This window comes from Octopus bimaculoides, chromosome 12 (genome assembly GCF_046866305.1).
Source record: "Octopus bimaculoides isolate indiv1 chromosome 12, ASM4686630v1, whole genome shotgun sequence".
NCBI classification, from domain to species: Eukaryota; Metazoa; Mollusca; class Cephalopoda; order Octopoda; family Octopodidae; genus Octopus; species Octopus bimaculoides.
The window spans coordinates 58,674,902-58,693,943 of record NC_142939.1 but is presented as its reverse complement, the minus strand read 5'-3'; the positions used below and the strand labels follow the sequence as shown (position 1 = coordinate 58,693,943).

Sequence of the window (19,042 nt, the reverse complement as noted above, 5' to 3'; positions counted from 1 at the left end):
GTGATATGTGTGCATGGTAAGTTTATGTGTGCGCATGGTAAGTTTGTGTGTGTGCATAAGTGTGAGAGAGAGAGAGAGAGAAAGAGAGCATGTGTAAATGGTAATGAGAAGGGGGAGGAGGAAAATTATGATAGTGGTGGTGGTGGTGATGGTGGAGAGAGGAGGAGGAGGAGGAGGAGGAGGAGGAAGAGGTGGAGGAGGAGGCTGTGGCAGCAGCAGCAGTGTTATAACCAAAAGAAAAAAAACCTGAAAAGCCAGGTTTCCCAGTTTTACTATTTTGTCATTTTTGTGTTATTATTCTTGTTGTTGTTGTTGTTGTAGCAGCAGCAGCAGCAGTAAATGGTAGCAGTAGCAGTGAGTTATTTCAATACTGATTAAGTAGAACAACAACACCAACATATTATCATTGTCAACAACAAGAACAACAAAACTGAACACAACAGCCTAACAAATAAGCAACTACCAACAAAGACAAAAAAAAAAAAGCACACAACATCGGAACAACACAAGAAGCTCTTTCTCTCTCTCTCTCCCCCCCCCCCCCACACACAGACTTGAGCCAACTCAAGACCATGGGTCAAAAGAATCAAAAGATCGAGAGCTCAGTTTAAATAAAGACAAAACAAGACTAAAATCTAAATATTTCATATTACAAGTAACAGTTTGAGATGAGAGAAAAAAAATACAACACAGATATACAATAGGTGGGGGATTGAACCAAATAGGTATCACTTGCTAAGTGACATTATCACTCATTATATAGAAAGCTTACAATTCCATCTTTCCTGAAATTAGATGTTTTATATTAGGTGCAGGCATGGTTATGTGGTTAAGAAGTTCACTTTCCAACCACACAGTTTCAGTCCCTACACTGCCCTTTAGGCCAAGTGTCTTTCTTCTGTTAAAGATCAGGGCCAACCAGTGCCTCATGAGAGAAATTGGTAGAGAGAAACTGTATGTGGTTCATCATATGCATGCATATGTATCTGAGTGAATGTTTACATTCTGTGCTGAGCTGAACTGAGTTACAGACAGTGACATTTGTTGACATTACTCTGTTGACAAATCATCCGGTAGCTCTGTGCTTTTGAAAATGTATGGAAAGGAGACTACTTTACATGAAAAGCAGGTCAGAGTTAGTAGCAGGAAGGGTATCCAAACTTAATAACATACATTCATCTAACCCAAGCTAGCATGGAAAAAACAGATGTAATACAAACAAATGACTACTGTTTCTCTTATTGTAACTGCACTATTTTATTTCCAGATCACTGGTTTGGTCACTTGGCACTATAGCAGTATAAGTTATGCAGCTATTTTGTAAAATCTGGGATGTAAGGAAACTGGCAAGGAGATTCTGCATCTGCAACAAATAGGTTGTAGGAGAAGTTCCAATAAATTCATTTAGCATTAAGGATACAGGCAGTGGCAAGAAATTTGTTTCCCAATCACATGATTCTAGGTTCAAGCCTACTGCATTGCACCTTGGACAAGTCTCTTCTACTTATAGCCGTGGGCTGACAAAAGCCTCATTAATGGATTTAGTAGACAGAAACTGTAAGAAGCCCATTCTATAAATATGTATATGTGTGCGCACAAGTGTATGTATGTACACACACACGCACACACAGAGTCTCTTTGCACTGACATAGAATGATAGTTGTAAATGAGTGTCACCATCATTCATGCAAGCAGTCTTCTTTGTTTCCAATCTTGAAAGGAAACATGTCTGGTCATAAGGAAATATTACATTCCTCAAAAACAAGAGAGGATTGGTGATAGGAAAGACATCTGGCCGTAGAAAATCTACCTCAACAAACTTCATCTAACCTGACATATTTTCGCAGAAGGCTGGAAATGAAACACTCACTCAGATTTCTTTAATATTGTATTAATATAATAAAACACAGAGATCCCACAGCAAGTGATAGATACTGAGTTACAGCCCATAGTTATTTTTCTGTCTCAAATTGCTAATCATAATAACGTTTACGCATTGTTTTACATTAACCCTTTAGTGTTCAGATTACTCTGTTAAATGTAATACTTTTTCACTCAAATCGTTTTGAATTAATCATGCATTATCTTATAGCTTTGAGGTTTCAATGATGTGACTGTTTATTTTTAGAATGTCAATGTAGGTTAGGTGTGAGAGGCTAGATATGGCCAGTTTAAAACATGTAGAATATCTGGGCCAGATATGGCCGGTTTAAACATTAAAGGGTTAATCCTTTTCTGATGAACCAAATGGCCAAAGCATTTAAGTTTATTTTGTAAATAAACAAGAATTTAAATACAAATTCATCAAAATAATTTTGTCATTATTAAACTGGCATCTGTAACAACACAAACCGTTCTTACATCAAATCATGACAGAAGGTCTTACTCAAAGCACAAACAATTTCAAGTGAAGGGTTTTGTATAAATCAGTGGTTCTCAACCAGGGTCCATATGACCCGGGGGGGGGGGGGGGTGTCGATTAAGATTTTGTTGTTGAAGCTTATGTGCAATAAATTGGTTATACTTCTACAATACACAAAATATTTAACAATTTTTTTTTTATGCAATTCCTAATTGATATTAAATTTTTTAAACCCTTTTGTTACCACATTTCTGTTGAAATATAATTCCATTTTAGATAATTTTAATAATAATGTAAAATTTACTCAAATAACTTGTCATTATTAAATAGGTGTTTGGAACAAATGAACCTGAAATTTTGGTGGAAGATTTTAATTTATATCACTTTAAAACCAGGGATTTGTATCATAAACCCAGAAGTGGTTCCAGACAGGTTGGTATCAAAAGGGTCAAACATTAAATGGGTATGAGAGTCCATCTGAGTAAAATAGGAATCAAAAGGAGGAGCCATAAGCAAAAAAATGGTTGAGAATCACTGGATACAAAATGAACCATGCATGGTCTCAAATGGATTGGAATCTTCACAGAGTTGGAAGTTCATTCATTCATTCATTGATTCGGTCATAAAACTAGGGGACAAGTTAGCTATCTAAGTGAAAGGAATCAAAGTTAAGAAAAATAGTTGAGATGGATAGGACACATACTTAATCACCTGCTGTGCCTTCATAATGAGGAGGGCATCAGCTACTGGTAAATAGTTCTCTACAGGGCTGGTAAGTACATGATCAGTCGTCTTGTTGTGACCCAGGGTATGGCTATGATGACAGCTGTCTGTACTGCTGCCAATGACACCACACACTCTGCTGCCACTGGGACAAGATGTTGGATGTGAGACAGCAAAATGGTCAGTAGCCGTGGTAAGAGGAAGAGGAGGAGTTGCGTTGGAAGAATTAGTAGTAGTAGTATGAGTAGTAGTGTTAGTAGCAGCAGCTGTAGTAGCAGTCGTGGCTTGCTTGTGGTTAGTAGAGAGTGGACATGCAATACTGGTCAGTTGGTTTTCATGCAGTGGCAGTGCTGTTCTCTCTTTGGAAGGAGGAGAGGATACACCATTGACAGGTAGCAGGTCACCATTCCCAGCATGCCGTATACTATAGAAAACAGAAAGAAATTTGCTCCAAACAAAATGGCATCAACATGTTAACAAAATTACAACTTTTTATGCACACATACACACATACATTCTCGCACGCACACACACATGCACACACACACACACACACACACACACAAGCACGCACACAAATACACATGAAGGCTGATGTTTAACCCAATAACGCCTATTGTTAAGAATTCTTGAAGCTTCAAATATTACATTCTTACAGAAGGTAAATAACAAAACCAAAAGCTTGGACAAGACCAAAAGAAATGTTTTTACATTGGAAAAATGTTATTATTGCATGCAAACAATTACAAAATCCGACAGGTATTAACTGAATTATTACCATCTGAGTAATTCATATATTTATACATGAAAATTAAAATTCTTTTTCCATGAAAACACACTCCTAACTTAAGCTGCAAAAGACTAATAAACATTGTTTTTTGTGTGTATTCATAATTTAGGCGTTATAGAGTTAATGTGTTTAACAATAACAATAAGAAAAAACTGTTAACAGTGTTCCTCCAAAATCACAACTAACGTTACCTGATGATTGCCAGATGCCTATGAAAACCAGTAACAGCTCCGTGGTTAATTATTATATTTAAAAAGACAATAAGAACAATCAATGAGCATGTATTCTTCTATTTCACCATTCAACGACTTTTAACTGAAGATCATCAAATGCACATGAAACTCAATAACACCACCAAGATCATAAAGTATATTTAAAAACAAAAAAAAAAAAATCAGTGAGTATAAATCTCCATTTAACAATAGGAACAACCATTATCTGATGTCCACGAAATGCATACGGAACCCAGTAATCATAATAATAATAATATTTGTTCAACATCCTTAGACAACCCCTTATTTAGGGCCATTTTGAGTGAGATGGGCCACTTGACCTGAAGAAAATTCTGAGCCCTACCTGTGGTAATCTTGAAAAACTTAAAAACAAACAAAACAATAGGTAGCTACAAGCTAAACAAAATGCCGGATGAACCATCAAACAGAACCTCTTGACTGGCTAGAAAGAGCAACCAAATCTTCAAATCATATACATGACAGTCTTAGAAAGAAGGAAAGGCACATTATGCAGTATCATCCTAAATACTCCAAAGACATGGTGGTCACAATTGGTATGTCTTTGATTGTAAGTCTGATAGACAGGCCTGGAGTTACGCAACAACAAAATACTTTAAAATATGCAACTGTAAAATGCTTTATCGAACAGCTTATTCTCTTCAGGAATTCCACAGCCATCGTATGACAAGAACCTCAACCATAATATAAATATATTTCAATTGAAATGGTATGAGCAACACTGAGATATCTTATCTAAGACACTTGACAACTATCATAGACAGGCAACTAAGAGCAGGCTGGTTATCTAAAGAATTCATATTACACCCTCTGCATACATGTGGTGAAAGAACCAAGTGAGCTTTCACATGGTTGCTTGACCTGCTAGAAATAGTAACCCAACCTTCCTCGAGCCACACCTTATCAGATTACAAAAGGATACAATAGATAATGTGGTTCTAGATGCATTATGTCAGAATAAACAAAAGACAGAAATGGTAATGTCTGCACAGTCAGAACTGATTTGGATGTATACAACGCACCCCCCCCCCCCACACACACACAATTCAAGTGATTTTTTTCCAGTCTGAAAGGTGAAGAGCGGTCAGCAAGATGCTGATTAGGAATCTCTAACACAAACCAGAAGCCTAAAAAAAATGTTCTTCTCAAATACATTATGTTGATTTTATGAATTGTCTGAGATTGAGCCTAGCAACTGATAGCAAAGTTTGCATATTTACAGCAAGAGATAAGAAATTTCTAAGTAGTACTACTATGTTTTTATATAAATGGAACTATGTGTGTACACATGAATGTGCATGGAAGAGTGCACGTCTGTATATGTCTATATAGTGCATAGTGTATATGTTCAATATAACCAACTGCATGTGTATATTTATATATGGGTATATGTACATATATATGTGTGTGTACATGTGGGTGTTATATCAGAAACCCAACTGTCTTAGAAGGCAAAGAACAACAGGGCATCTTCTCCGATTTGCTAATAGTTCTCTTACTCCACTACACTCAATTAACACATTTTTACTGACCCCCAAAGAGATGAAAGGCAAAGCTGACTTCGGTGGGATTTGATCTCAAGAGTGCAGAGGGTTGAATCAAATATCACATGGAATTCTTTTGAACACTCTAACATGCAACATTCTCTTGAATAATTCCGCCAAGTTGGTATACCGTTGCTTTGTATTTTGCTAATAGTTACTGTATCAGTATATCAACTAGAGTATGAGAAGTTGTTACACACTGAGGCTCGAAATATCAAAAACTCTCTCTATTTTGTGAGCATCAAACTAATACACTCCATTTGCAGATCCTCTTGTTGCTTTCTTATTCAATTATTCAATTTGACTATATATATATATATATATATATATATATATACATATATATATATATAAGTCAGTAAATAGTGGGGTTGTGTTAACCGCACGTGGAGAAATAATAGGAAAATGAAGAATAAGGCAGAATGCTAAATTGGAAGCATGTTTTAATAAAGATTTCTAACCGGCTTTCATTGTGAAGCAAATTTTCAAGAAGATGAATGAAAATGTTTTTTACAAAGAAGTACAAAATGAAGAAAATAATATATAAAAAAAAATAATATATAAAAAAATAACTATACCAATACATTATACTGTCTTTGAGCTTTTGAAGTTCAATGGTAATCCATGTAGATAATAGTTGGAAAAATAAGGATGCATGAGAGTTGAGAGTTGTGTTAGGTTTAAAAAAAAGGGTTAAAAGTTTGTGTTAAGCAGGAAGTGTGGTGTCAAAATAGGAAGTGTGTGTAAGGGGAGACAAATCTTTTTAGTTGGAGTTATGAACTTTTTTTCAACAGGAAGTTTATGTCCGTTCTACGAACATTTGTCTCCCCTTACACACACTTCCTGTTTTGACACCACACTTTCTGCTTAACACAAACTTTTAACCTTTTTTTAAACCTAACACAACTCTTAATTCTCATGCATCCTTATTTTTCCAACCATTATATACATGAACTACTATTGAACTTCAAAAGCTCAAAGACAATATAATGTATTGGTATAGTTATTTTTTTATATATTATTTGTTTTATATATTATTTTCTTCATTTTGTACTTCTTTGTAAAAAACATTTTCATTCTCCTTCTTGAAAATTTGCTTCGCAATGAAAGCCGGTTAGAAATCTTTATTAAAACATGCTTCCAATTTGAAATCTTTATTAAAACATGCTTCCAATTTAGCATTCTGCCTTATTCTTCATTTTCCTATATATATATATATACATACATACACATATACGTATGTGCATATTACAGTTTGTGCTGAAATTCAGAAACATATGCTGTGCTGGATAATAATATATGACACAGATAGACATCTTGATACATTTAGATATTGAAATGATAAAAACTATACAATGGCAATTGATAGCAAAGATTTTCAGCATTCTTTACAGATTAGTTCAGTAGCCTTAAGGTTTAATAAACTATATTTAGCAATCTAAGGTTTAGCAAATTACAGATTAGCATCTAAGGCTTGATAAACTAAGGCTTAGCAGACTACAATTAGTAAACTAAGATTTTACTAAACCAAGGAATCTCATATAACCAGATATCAAATGAAGAGAAAAATGTGCAAAGCAAAAACATATATAAACTAAATAAACAAAAGTTTATGTAGAAGTTAATGGTAATAAATAAGTGCTTGGCTTTCTGTAATATTCATTACTGATTGAAAAGAGGATTAGGAATATTGGTTATTGATTGGAAACAGGATTAGGAACACTGACTTACCTCTCTAAACTGTTGAATAATTTATTACCCAAATTACTACAGCATGTCCTTTGTAAGTCTGACCTGAAAGTATTGAAATTATTCCTTGGTATAACAGAGAACAAATTATCGGTAAATCGGTCAGGCAGTGACAACAGTGTTTCAGACTTGAATTATTAGCTGTCTCTGTGTAGATATATAATAATAATAATAATAATCATCATCATTTAGCATCCGTATTCCATGCTGGCATGGGTTGTACAACTTGAGAGGATCCGACAGGTCAGAGGACTGTATCAAACACCATTGTCTGTTTTAGCATAGTTTCTATAGCTGGATGCCATCATTAATGCCAACCATTTCACAGAGTGCACTGGGTTCTTTTTTACATGGTGAAGTCATCGAGAAGCTTGCCAGACAAGACCCCTTCCTTTATTGGAATATGGTTCTGATAGGGGGTAGGGGTATGGTGGTTTATGCCAGACATCGAGAAGCAAGAGTATGATAGAGGGATAGAAACAGTTGTCTTGCCAAAGAGGAGATATATGGCTACCTCCAGTTGAAAAAGGTGAGAAGATTGTGGTGATGAGAGTGAATGTGAGGTGGGTGGGTCAGATGAGGAAGAAGATCATGTGTGTGTGTGTGTGTGTGTGTGTGTGTGTGTATGTATGTGTGTGTGTGTGTGTGTATGTATGTGTGTGTGTGTATGTATATATATATATATATATATAATTATTCTTATACAATATTCTAGTATAAGAATAATAAATATATGTATGTATGTATGTATAAATACTTAACAGAATGAGATAAAAATCCAAAGCCGTGAAAGATTTCAGAACATTTATAAAGAGAAGGTCTTACAGCTAAAACAATCACTTCAAAAAAACCCTTGTTTCAATAACACCGTTTACAGACTCTATGCTTGGAATGACCAATTTTAAATACTATTGGAACTTACACACAAGGTACAAGAATCTTATATGTATACCATTCTGCCTAAATAATGGAACTGCAGATACAATATCCCTGCATGTCTCACGTCTATTTTCATTCCTCCACTTCACTCTCTATTTCATATCTTGTCTAGAATAACTATTGCTTAACCATTTTTTCACACCGCCTCCAATGAAGGGATATATAAAATATACTGGAAACAGCTGTAAGACTTTCTCTTTATAAATGTTTTGAAATCTTTCACAGCCTTGGATTATCTCATTCTGTTAATTTTCTTTTATATATACACATGCTGATATATGACCTACGTTGGACTCCTCATTCGTATAATCACTGAACCTGGAGCTTAACTATAGTCTGTCCATAGCACTTACTCAGCATTACCTGACACCTTTGGGTCTTCTTGACACCATTACCTCTCATAACCTATATATATATATATATATATATATATATATAATTATTCTTATAAAACATTCTAGTATAAGAATAATAAATGTGTGTATGTATGGATGGATGGATGAATGGATGGATGGTTGTTTGTATGCATGTACACTTAAGATACCCAATTTACTATTTAGCTTGTGTGAACACCAAAAAATCTTACATGGTTCCCCAGGGGTCACATGGACCCTGGTTGAGAAGCACTGATTTAGCTGAACAAATGAAACCCAGTACATTATTTTTTTCTAGTCTCTTTTACTGGACTACTAAGCTACAGGGATGTAAACAAACTAACACTGGATGTCAAGCACTAGTAGGGGAACAAATTCAAACACATATACACACATAAATATGACATCATCATCATCGTCATCATCATTTTAACATCCACTTTTCCATGCTTGCATGGCTCAAATATAATTTGTTGAGGAAGCAGATTTTTTATGGCTGGATGCCCTACCTGTTGCCAACCCCTCACCTGTTTCCAGGTAAGGCAATATTCCTCCATGGGAAGACGTTTCTCATGGAGGACTGGAAACAAACAACATAGTTTGTATGATGATCATGATGCTCATTTAAAACTATCACATGATATCAAAACAAGGGCATACACAAACACTCCCACATGTGCACATGCAAAAACACACACACCTGGAGCTATAGAAGAAGATACTAGCCAAAGTTGCCATAGAGTTGGATTGAACCCAAGACCACATGGTTAGGCAGTACGCTCCTTAACCACACAACCATGCCTACACCTTATATATGCAATGTTTTAAGATTTCATTGATTCTGGAATAGTTTTAATACATCGAAAGATTGTCCTTGATGCAAAATCATTTCAAAATTATTTCAGAATTTTACTTATAATCAATAAAAATATCTCACTTTTCTTGGTCTCTTTCTCTCCTCTGAACAAACACAAACACAAACACACACACACACACACAGAGGTTAATTCACTTCCTAGGGAAGGCAATGGGGCAAGAAGAGATACCTTGATCAATAGATGTGATACATATGCGTTGAGCAACTTTGAGAAGTCCAGAACAATTGTGATGGATAAGAAACACTAAAAAAAGGAAACAGTCATTGTTGGAATCCCTGTCTGACTAAACCCTACACAGTTGTCCTGAGTTAGTCAGAGCCTGATATTTAAGGATACATTCACATAGCAAATTAAGGGCTTGCCGCTCTTGCTCATGATCATTGCATACAAAGGACCTACCATTATCACCATTCGTAAATATGAGGTTAAGAGTATTAACACAGTGTGTAATCTGTTATTGACCATCTAAAACAAGAATCTTCCTGTAGACATTTCACTATCCCTCTCACAATAAATTCCAACATGTACAGTTGTAAAAAAGAAATACTGGGGAAACAACACTGTTGATAATCTACAATAACAAGATGGTGTTTTGGTTACATTTTAGCTTCTGTTTGATATAAAAGTTGTCAATCCCAAGCAAGTTTTGTAAGATTAAAAATAAATGCCCAAACTAGAAAAACTCATACCTGTTTATACCGTTAACTGATAATGCTACCACCCACTGTGATATTTAATAGGGTGGGAAGAAAGTTAACATTTACTTATCTAGCTAATACAGGTGTTGGAAACATTACACACACGCACACACAATCTTACATACATAAAGATTTTAATAGCAGATTGGCCAAAGTAACAAAATATGGGGTATAGTGTATTAGTTAAATGAAAAATATTTAAATACCACTTCAAAATTTAGAGTTCTGCCGTCACAGTATGATCTGAGGTTAGTTGACTCATCATTTCTAGCAGGTCAAGTAACAAAGTAGAGGGATTCTTAGTTCTTTATTCAACTATTCATAGGGACTGAGAAATTTGAAAGTGTCACAAATATGTTCCCTCCATACATATATATATATATATATATATATATATATATATATATATATATATACCGCAGGACTGGCCCTTGTGCCGGTGGCATGTAAAAAGCGCCCACTACACTCTCGGAGTGGTTGGCGTTAGGAAGGGCATCCAGCTGTATGAACACTGCCAGATCAAATTGGAGTCTGGTGTAGCCATCTGGTTCGCCAGTCCCCAGGCAAATCGTCCAACCCATGCTAGCATGGAAAGTGGTGCTGCAGATGTTGGTGAGAGGGATAACTACCCTTGGCAAACAGGACACAGTCGTGTGTCGATAAGCCAGCTGGAGGAGATGTCCTCCTGGGGCTAAAAGCAACAGTAACATCCACCCCTAGGGGTCAGCCACACTTAAGTGGCAATATACTACACTTTATCGTGCAGTTACTGTTAATACTTCATTTAGAGAATTAACATTGCTTATATATATATATATATATATATATATATATAAACAATTATAAATAAGGGCAAACAAAAAATATTTTCTTTGCCAATATACTGAAAAATAGACTTTAGATCATCTAACCACACACAATATGTGGCCAGACGATCTAAAGTCTATTTTTCAGCATATTGGCATAGAAAATTTTTTTCATTTGCCCTAATTTATAATTGTTTATAATTTTCATCTTAAAAGGTATTGTAATATGCTGGCCACTGATAAATTTTTTTTTTTAAATTTTATCCTTAAATTAGAAGTATATATATATATATATATATATATATATATATATATATATATATATATATATATCTCAGCGTAACCATGTATCTCCCCTTGAACAACAAACCTGTCTCTGTCCTTCTATCATACTTCAGGCAACCTCTCATCACCTGGAATAAAACCACCGCCCTCAATACTACCCCACCACCCCACCTCAGTTTTGTGGTCTTAACTTGAGAGTTACAGAGTGAGTTCCCTAATGCCAGTGCCATGTAAAGAGCACCCAGTACACCCTACAAAGTGGTTGGCATTACAAAGGCCATCCAGCCATTAGAAACCATACCAAACAGAGACTGAAGTTTGATGCAGACCTCAGGCTCACTGGCTCCTGTCAAACCATCCAACCCAAGCAAGCATGGAATACAGAAATGACGATGATGATGATATTTATATATATCATCATCATCATCATCATCATCAGCACCGTAATGTCCACTTTTCCATACTTACACAAGTCAGACAGAATTAGCTGAGGCTCACCTGTTTCCAAGTAAGAAAATATTTCCCCATGGCTAGACAGGTTTCCATGGACAACCAGAAATAAAGAGCACCCCTTGCATGACAGTGACACCTCTTTAGAGCAATCGCATGAAGTCAAGGCAGGGAAACAGGAACACAAACACACACACAATGGAGTCCTTTCGGTTTCTGTCTACCAAATCCACTCACAAGGCTTTGGTCAGCCCAGTACTGTAGAGGAAGACATTTGCCCAAAGAGACACACAGTGGGACTGAACCTAAAATTATGTGGCTGGGAAGTAAACTTATAATCACATGGCCACGCCTGAATATATAAATATACACAACTACACACACACACACACACACACACACACACACACACACACTATCTGTTTACATGACTGCAAAAGTACAGAGAATAAAAGAAAACAGCTGAACGACTGAAATAAATGTCTACAGAGAAGAAATTCTTCCACCGACTTCCTCAGAACAAATACCACCAATATTCATCACTGGTTTGTTTCATGTGTCTGAAATTACAGCAGCTAATTAAACAAATCTTTAAATACATAATTCAATACATCAAGAGACGACTGTGAGATAATTACAGCCAAATAGATAACATATTACAGTGGAACCGCACACCAGACAAAATGCTATGCAGTATTTCTGCCCGCTTTGCATTCTGAGTTCAAATTCCGCAGAAGTCAACTTGTCCTTTCACCATTTCGGGGTTGATGAAATAAGTACCAGTTGAGCGCTGGGGTTGATTTAATCGACTAGCCCGCCCCAATTTCAGGCCTTGTGCCTTTAGTAGAAAGGATCGTTACCCTGGAACTTACCTTAATAAATTATCACTAGATAATTTGCAACTTTCTCGGTGAGATGTTTCGTTCGTCTTCTTTGGAGGTTTCCTGGATTCTGAGTGATTAAAAAAGAGAAAGAAAAGAATAATTACAACTGACTAATGATTATTTATAATCTTAATTAACGAATTTTCCTAATGCATGGAAAAAATTATACTGTAATTGTGGTATGACGTCAGTGTCTGGGGAGGCTGACCGGAAGGGCGAGTCGACCGGAAGGGCGAGTCGACCGGAAGGGGAAAAAGGGCAGAGGGAGCCTCGATCGGCATTCGTGCCCTTTTTCAAACGGGGCTGTGGTCAGGACAAGACGTGTTAGGCGACGGTCTAGGTTTGGGAGAAGCAGCTGCTATACCTGGTGTACTTTGGGTCGGGGCAAGCTTCAAGGATCGGATACCGCAAGACGGACTCGCAGTCGAGGAAAGGAAAACTGAGGTAAGGCGATTACATCTACTCGTACGCACACACCACAGTAATCATCATCGTCATCATTTAACATTTCCTTTGCAATGCTTGCATGGGTCAGACGAAATTTTTTGAGGTAGGTTTCTCTAGTCAGATATCCTTCCTGTTGTCAAACTTCACCTGTTTCCAAGCAAGTTAATATTTTCCTATGGCTAGCCATAATTTTCATGAAAGACAGGAAACAACCTCACTTGTATGATGATGAAGCTCATTTAATTTCAACCATCATATATCTAGACAAGAGTACACACAAACACACACATATATATATTATATATGTGTGCAAGACACACATATTATAAATATGTGTGTGTATATATATATACACAGGACAGCAGTGTAAAGAAGTGCCGATCTCTAACAGTAGAGGGAAGCTGTAGAAGAGGTAGACCCAGGAAGACATGGGACAAATGTTGGGTCTCACAGAGGCAATTACAAATGACCAGGACCTTTAACAAAATGCTGTGCTTGAGAAGACTCATCAAGTCAATTGAAGTCATAGTCATGGCCGATGCCAGAGTCACGTAACTGGCACCTATGCCAGTGACACATAAAAAGCACTCATTACACACTTGGAGTAGTTGGCATTAGGAAGGGTATCAAGTCGTAGAAACCATGCCAAATCAGACTGGAACCCAGTGCAGCTCTCCAGCTTACAAGCTCCAGCAAAACCATCTAACCCATGCCAGCATGGAAAGCAGATGCTAAATGATGATGGTGATATATATATATATATATAATAAAACAGACTCTTTCAGTTTTCTCCTACCAAATCCACTCTCAAGGCTTTGGTTGGTCCAAGGTTTATAGTAGAAGATATTTGTCCAAGAAGCTGCAAAGTAGAACTGAACCTAAGACCAGCTGTTTGAGAATCAAGCTTCGTAATCACACAACTATACCTTTTGAAAATATATTTTTTTATTTCATTTTATTTATTATTTTTGGTTGTTGTTGTTGTTGTTGTTGTTGCAGTGAAAATAAAATATGAAAACACGAAGCAACATTCTTAGAAGGAACAGGAGTAAGTAGGAAGGTTGACTAAGAGAAACAGCATAAAATAACTTACTTCCATTCTGTTGGTATTCTTTACCAGCAGAAATAAAGGCAGCAACACATCTGAAGAAAGCTCTCAGCAATCCCCACCGTAAAATAGCGACTGGGTCAACTCCTGAAACATCAATTGATTAAGAAATAAATTACATTCCATACTCAATGGAACGACACATTCAACTCAACAAAATAACATGAATAATGTCAATAATTAATAAAACAAAAATCATATTGAAACAAACAGCAGATAACATTGATAAATTAAAACCTTGTAGCAATCAAATTACTCTGTTGAATGCGATGCTTATTTATTCACCTTGTTTTGAACTAATCCTGCTTTATCTCATAGCTTCGAGATTTTGATGATGTGATTATTTATTTTTAGAATGATATTGCAGCATAGGTATGAAAGGCCAGATCTGGCCAGTTTGAGCATAAAACAGGTGGAATATTTGGCTTGGCTATGGCTGGTTTAAATGATAAAGGGCTAATGAAGATTAAGATTAACAAACACAGCAGAGTGGACTCAGTGGTTCAGTGGTTAAGATGCTGACATCTGGGCCACTGAAAAGAGAAACTCTAAGTGATCATTCGAACTGCTATAAAATGGCAACAAATCACTCTTCAAAACATACCCGTGTTTCATAAAAACAGCCCAATGAATAATGTAGTTAGTCCTAGATACATTATGTTGGAATAAAAAGATGGAATGGTTGTAGTAGGAATGCTGTTGATCATAGGTTTGTTCAATCAGATCAACATTGCTTTGAGACTAAGACACAATAGCAATAATTTTGGAGTTATTAAACATCTTGCTTCCCGTGGCTCAGTGGTTAGAGCATTGGGCTCACAATCATGAGGTAATGAGTTCAATTCCCAGGCTAGGTTGTGTGTTGTGTTCTTGAGCAAGACACTTTATTTTACGTTGCTCCAGTTCACTCAGCTGTAGAAATGAGTTGCGATGCCAAGCTGTATCAGCCTTTGCCTTTCCCAGTGGTGTGGAGAGGGGCGGCTGGTTTAAGCTCTGGCCTTATGAGCCCTGGGGGGGGGGGCTCATGACAGACTTAAGCCAAAGATTATATAACACAGAACTACAGACTCCTAAACAGACCAGATGGTCATAGTTGGAATGGATTTGATCATTGGTCTGGTCATTCAGGACTGACCATGCATTGAACAACTGCAACAACAACAGCAGCAGCAGTTTATACTATTCTGAAAAGAAACTTTACTCCAGTCAATAAGCATAGCAAAGAAAGGATGTAACTTACCAAGTAGTTCTTTGACAAAAACCGAACTACTGTTCTTGAGAACTCCGACAATATCAGTACGTATGAGGTCAGAATTCTTCTCTCGGAAATCCTAAACGGAAACACGACAGTAGATAAATAAATAAATAAATAAATGAATTTTTTAAATCCAAAGGGAAATTTGATATAATAATCACTGCATTCACACACACACACACACACACACACACACATGCACACACACAGACAAGTTGTGCACACACAAGAGTCAAGTGAACCTTTATGTGGCTGCTTGACCTGCAAAGAATAACAACCAAATTTATTCCTCAAAATTATCTACTACCTTAAAAAAAAAAAGGGTATCATGGACAATATAGTCAAAGATATATAAAAAGATGAGATGGTCATAACTGGAATGCCTTTGATTATAGCTCTGCCTGGTCAGGTGCAAAAGTACCTCCTGTCTTCTAAATTTTCTACTCCCCATACACTTTCATCAAATTTATATGTTCTTTCTTCACATAAACTCTTGGAAAAAAAACTCCACTCTCTCACTACTATATATTCAAGCCAAAAGGAAACATCAACATGGTCACTCAGCTTGCTAGAAATAGCAGCCAAAACTTCATATCACAATCTATATCATCATCATTGTCTGTTTTCCATGCTGGCTTGGACAATTTGATGTGATTGGATGGTTTGATATGAACCAACAAGATTGAGGACTACACTGAGCTCCAATTTCTGCTTTCACATTGTTTCTACAGCTGGACGATTTTCTTAATGCCAACTACTTTACAGAATGTACCATGTGCTTTCTTTTCGGTGTGGTGCTGGTACTAGTGAGGTCACCAAGTAACTTGCAAGACAAGACCCCCCCCCCACAGCCCCAACTGAGTAAGGGGTATAGTACTGGGGAAGGTAAAAATACAACAGAAGAATAAGAAGAGGGGGGGGGGTCTTGCAGAAGAAGAGACACAAGGCTTAAAAACAAAGAATAATTATAACTGTAATCTTTTTGATCATAGCTTTGATTGACCAGAGGTGATCATAGCTTTGATTGACCAGAGGTGATCAAAGGTTGAACAATAACAACAAGTGGGACCCTTTGTACAAGAATTCAATGTGCCAGGATTTGAAACAGAGACCAGTGGCTCCAATAAATATGATATTAGGAAATGTCCATTTCAATCCCCCCATTGTATTTATGTTAACTTGACAACAGTAACTTTTAGTTATTAAATATCTGTAGTTTTCCTTGACATCATACAAAAACACACACACACACACACACACACACACACACACACACACACACACACACACACACAGCCCAGTATTTATTTAGAATCTATTCCTTATACTCAGGTTTATATTTGTACAATAGTATCAGAGTGTTTTCCAAACATCTTTCGAATGCTAGTACAAACAGCATTTTTCCTGTGCTCCAGGCCGAATGTCAACAACATTTCTGTGCGAGAGATAACCGAGTAAACAAGGAAATTAAAGTGGAAAGAAATACTTCAAACAGGAGTGGCTTTCAGTTGAAATTGCACAAAAAAAAAAAAAAAAAAAAAAAAAAAAAGGGGCAACTCACCACTGTGCTGTACTTCACTTTGCCAGCATAATGGACAACCACGAAGGCACCTTCCCGAAGTTGGGGCACCTCATAATAAGGTTTGCCCTTATGATGACGGTTGAACTTGGACAATAGGGTGTCATTACTAGCACCAGGAAAACTGGAACAAAAAAAGAGCAAGAATGTTTTAAAGTAGGAAACAAACAAAATAAAGCAATAAACACTGTGTAGTTATTGTTTTATATATATATATATATATATAAAACAATAACTACACAGTGTTTATTATACACTCTCTGAGTGGTTGGTGTTAGGAAGGGCATCCAGCTGTAGAAACTCTGCCAAATCAGACTGGAGCCTGGTGTTGCCATCCGGTTTCACCAGTCCTCAGTCAAATCGTCCAACCCATGCTAGCATGGAAAGCGGACGTTAAACGATGATGATGATGATGATGATATAGATGGGTGTATTTGTGTATAAATGGGTCGAGAGGGCATGCCATCATTGTCATCATCCACCATCTGTCATCATGATTGTCATCATCATCATCATCATCATTGTTTAACATCTGTTTTCCTTGTTGGCATGGGTTGGATAGTTTGCCAGCATGGAAATATAGACGTTAAATGATGATGATGATGATGATGACAACGGCAACATGTATACCCTCCCCACATATTTATACATACATACACACATCTATTATACACACACACATATGTATATATATATATATATATATATATATATATAACATACAAAAATAAGAGGGATGACCAGCAAATTGATTAATTCGGATTTTTTTAATGTGCTAGACCACTGGTTCAAATTGATTAATATCAATTTCTACCCTCATAAATAAATATATATATATATATTTGTGTGTATGTGTGTGTGTATGTGTGTGTGTGTGTATGAGTGTGTATTTGTCCCCACCCCACCCTCTATAGCTTGACAACTAGTATTGGTGTGTTTACATACCCTGTAACTTAGCAGTTTGGCTAAAGGGACCAACAGAAAATGTACCAAGCTTTAAAAACAAAAGAAATAAGTTGATTTGCTTGACTAAACTATTTTAAGGTGGTGGTGCCCCAGCATGGCCACAGTCTAATGAATGAAACAAGTAAACGATAAAATATTCCATTGCTGATATTAAAAAATGTATGTGTGTGTGTGTGTGTGTCTGTCTGTGGGCGTGTGTGTAAATATAGTTCATACGCATAAATAAGTGCTATTACTAAAAATTGACTCACACACACACACACACACAACATTGGAATTAATTATTCCACAGCTAGAGTTTGGCCTTGTCCTATTCTGCAGCAATTAACTCATTAACAAATTTAACCAAAAAAAAAAATAATAATATTAACAATAATTAAATAAAAATAAAAAATTGTAATTCATTTTCGCCCTGAACATAAAAACTATCAATTAAAATAATCCTTTCCACAATAGGCACAAGGCCTGAAATTAAGGCGAAGGGGGCTAATTGATTACATCAGCTCCAGCACTCGACTGGTACTTATTTCATTGGACCTGAAAGCATGAAAGGCAAAGTTGACCTCGGTAGCATTTGAACTCAGAACAAGAAGACAGATGAAATACCACTAAGCGTTTCACGCGGCAAGCTAACGAATCATATCAATTAAAATAATACATCCCTTCTTTATACCATCAGGTCAACAACCAGCCCCTTGGTGGCTTCCCTGGCAAGCGTTATGTCATTGCCATGGGACTTTCATGCAAGAATTGAAAACACAAAGATGGCTTCCTCTACTTTCCTTCAGGTTCAAGTATTTCGATAAGTTGCCATTTTGTTGGCTAGACCTAGGCTAGTTTAATCACATCTTATTTCTGAGCATTCAGAAAATAAAGCACCAGGATTTGAACTGGGGTCGATTTGTTCGACTAAAGGCGGTGCTCCAGCATGGCTGCAGTCAAATGACTGAAACA

At 36.5% G+C, this 19,042-nt stretch overlaps 1 protein-coding gene across 1 annotated transcript in view; it reads right to left on the bottom strand.

Annotated features, from left to right (window-relative positions):
• Window positions 1-19,042, bottom strand: part of LOC106868187 (unconventional myosin-IXa) — a 209,041-nt gene that overhangs the window by 59,047 nt on the left and 130,952 nt on the right. Inside the window, exons 12-17 of the mRNA XM_089361098.1 lie at window positions 17,105-17,246; window positions 15,529-15,619; window positions 14,274-14,375; window positions 12,722-12,800; window positions 7,402-7,464; window positions 3,066-3,509 (exon numbers count right to left, since the gene is read on the bottom strand). Coding sequence (XP_089217224.1) covers window positions 3,066-3,509; window positions 7,402-7,464; window positions 12,722-12,800; window positions 14,274-14,375; window positions 15,529-15,619; window positions 17,105-17,246 — 921 coding nt within the window. The remainder of the gene's footprint in view (window positions 1-3,065; window positions 3,510-7,401; window positions 7,465-12,721; window positions 12,801-14,273; window positions 14,376-15,528; window positions 15,620-17,104; window positions 17,247-19,042) is intronic.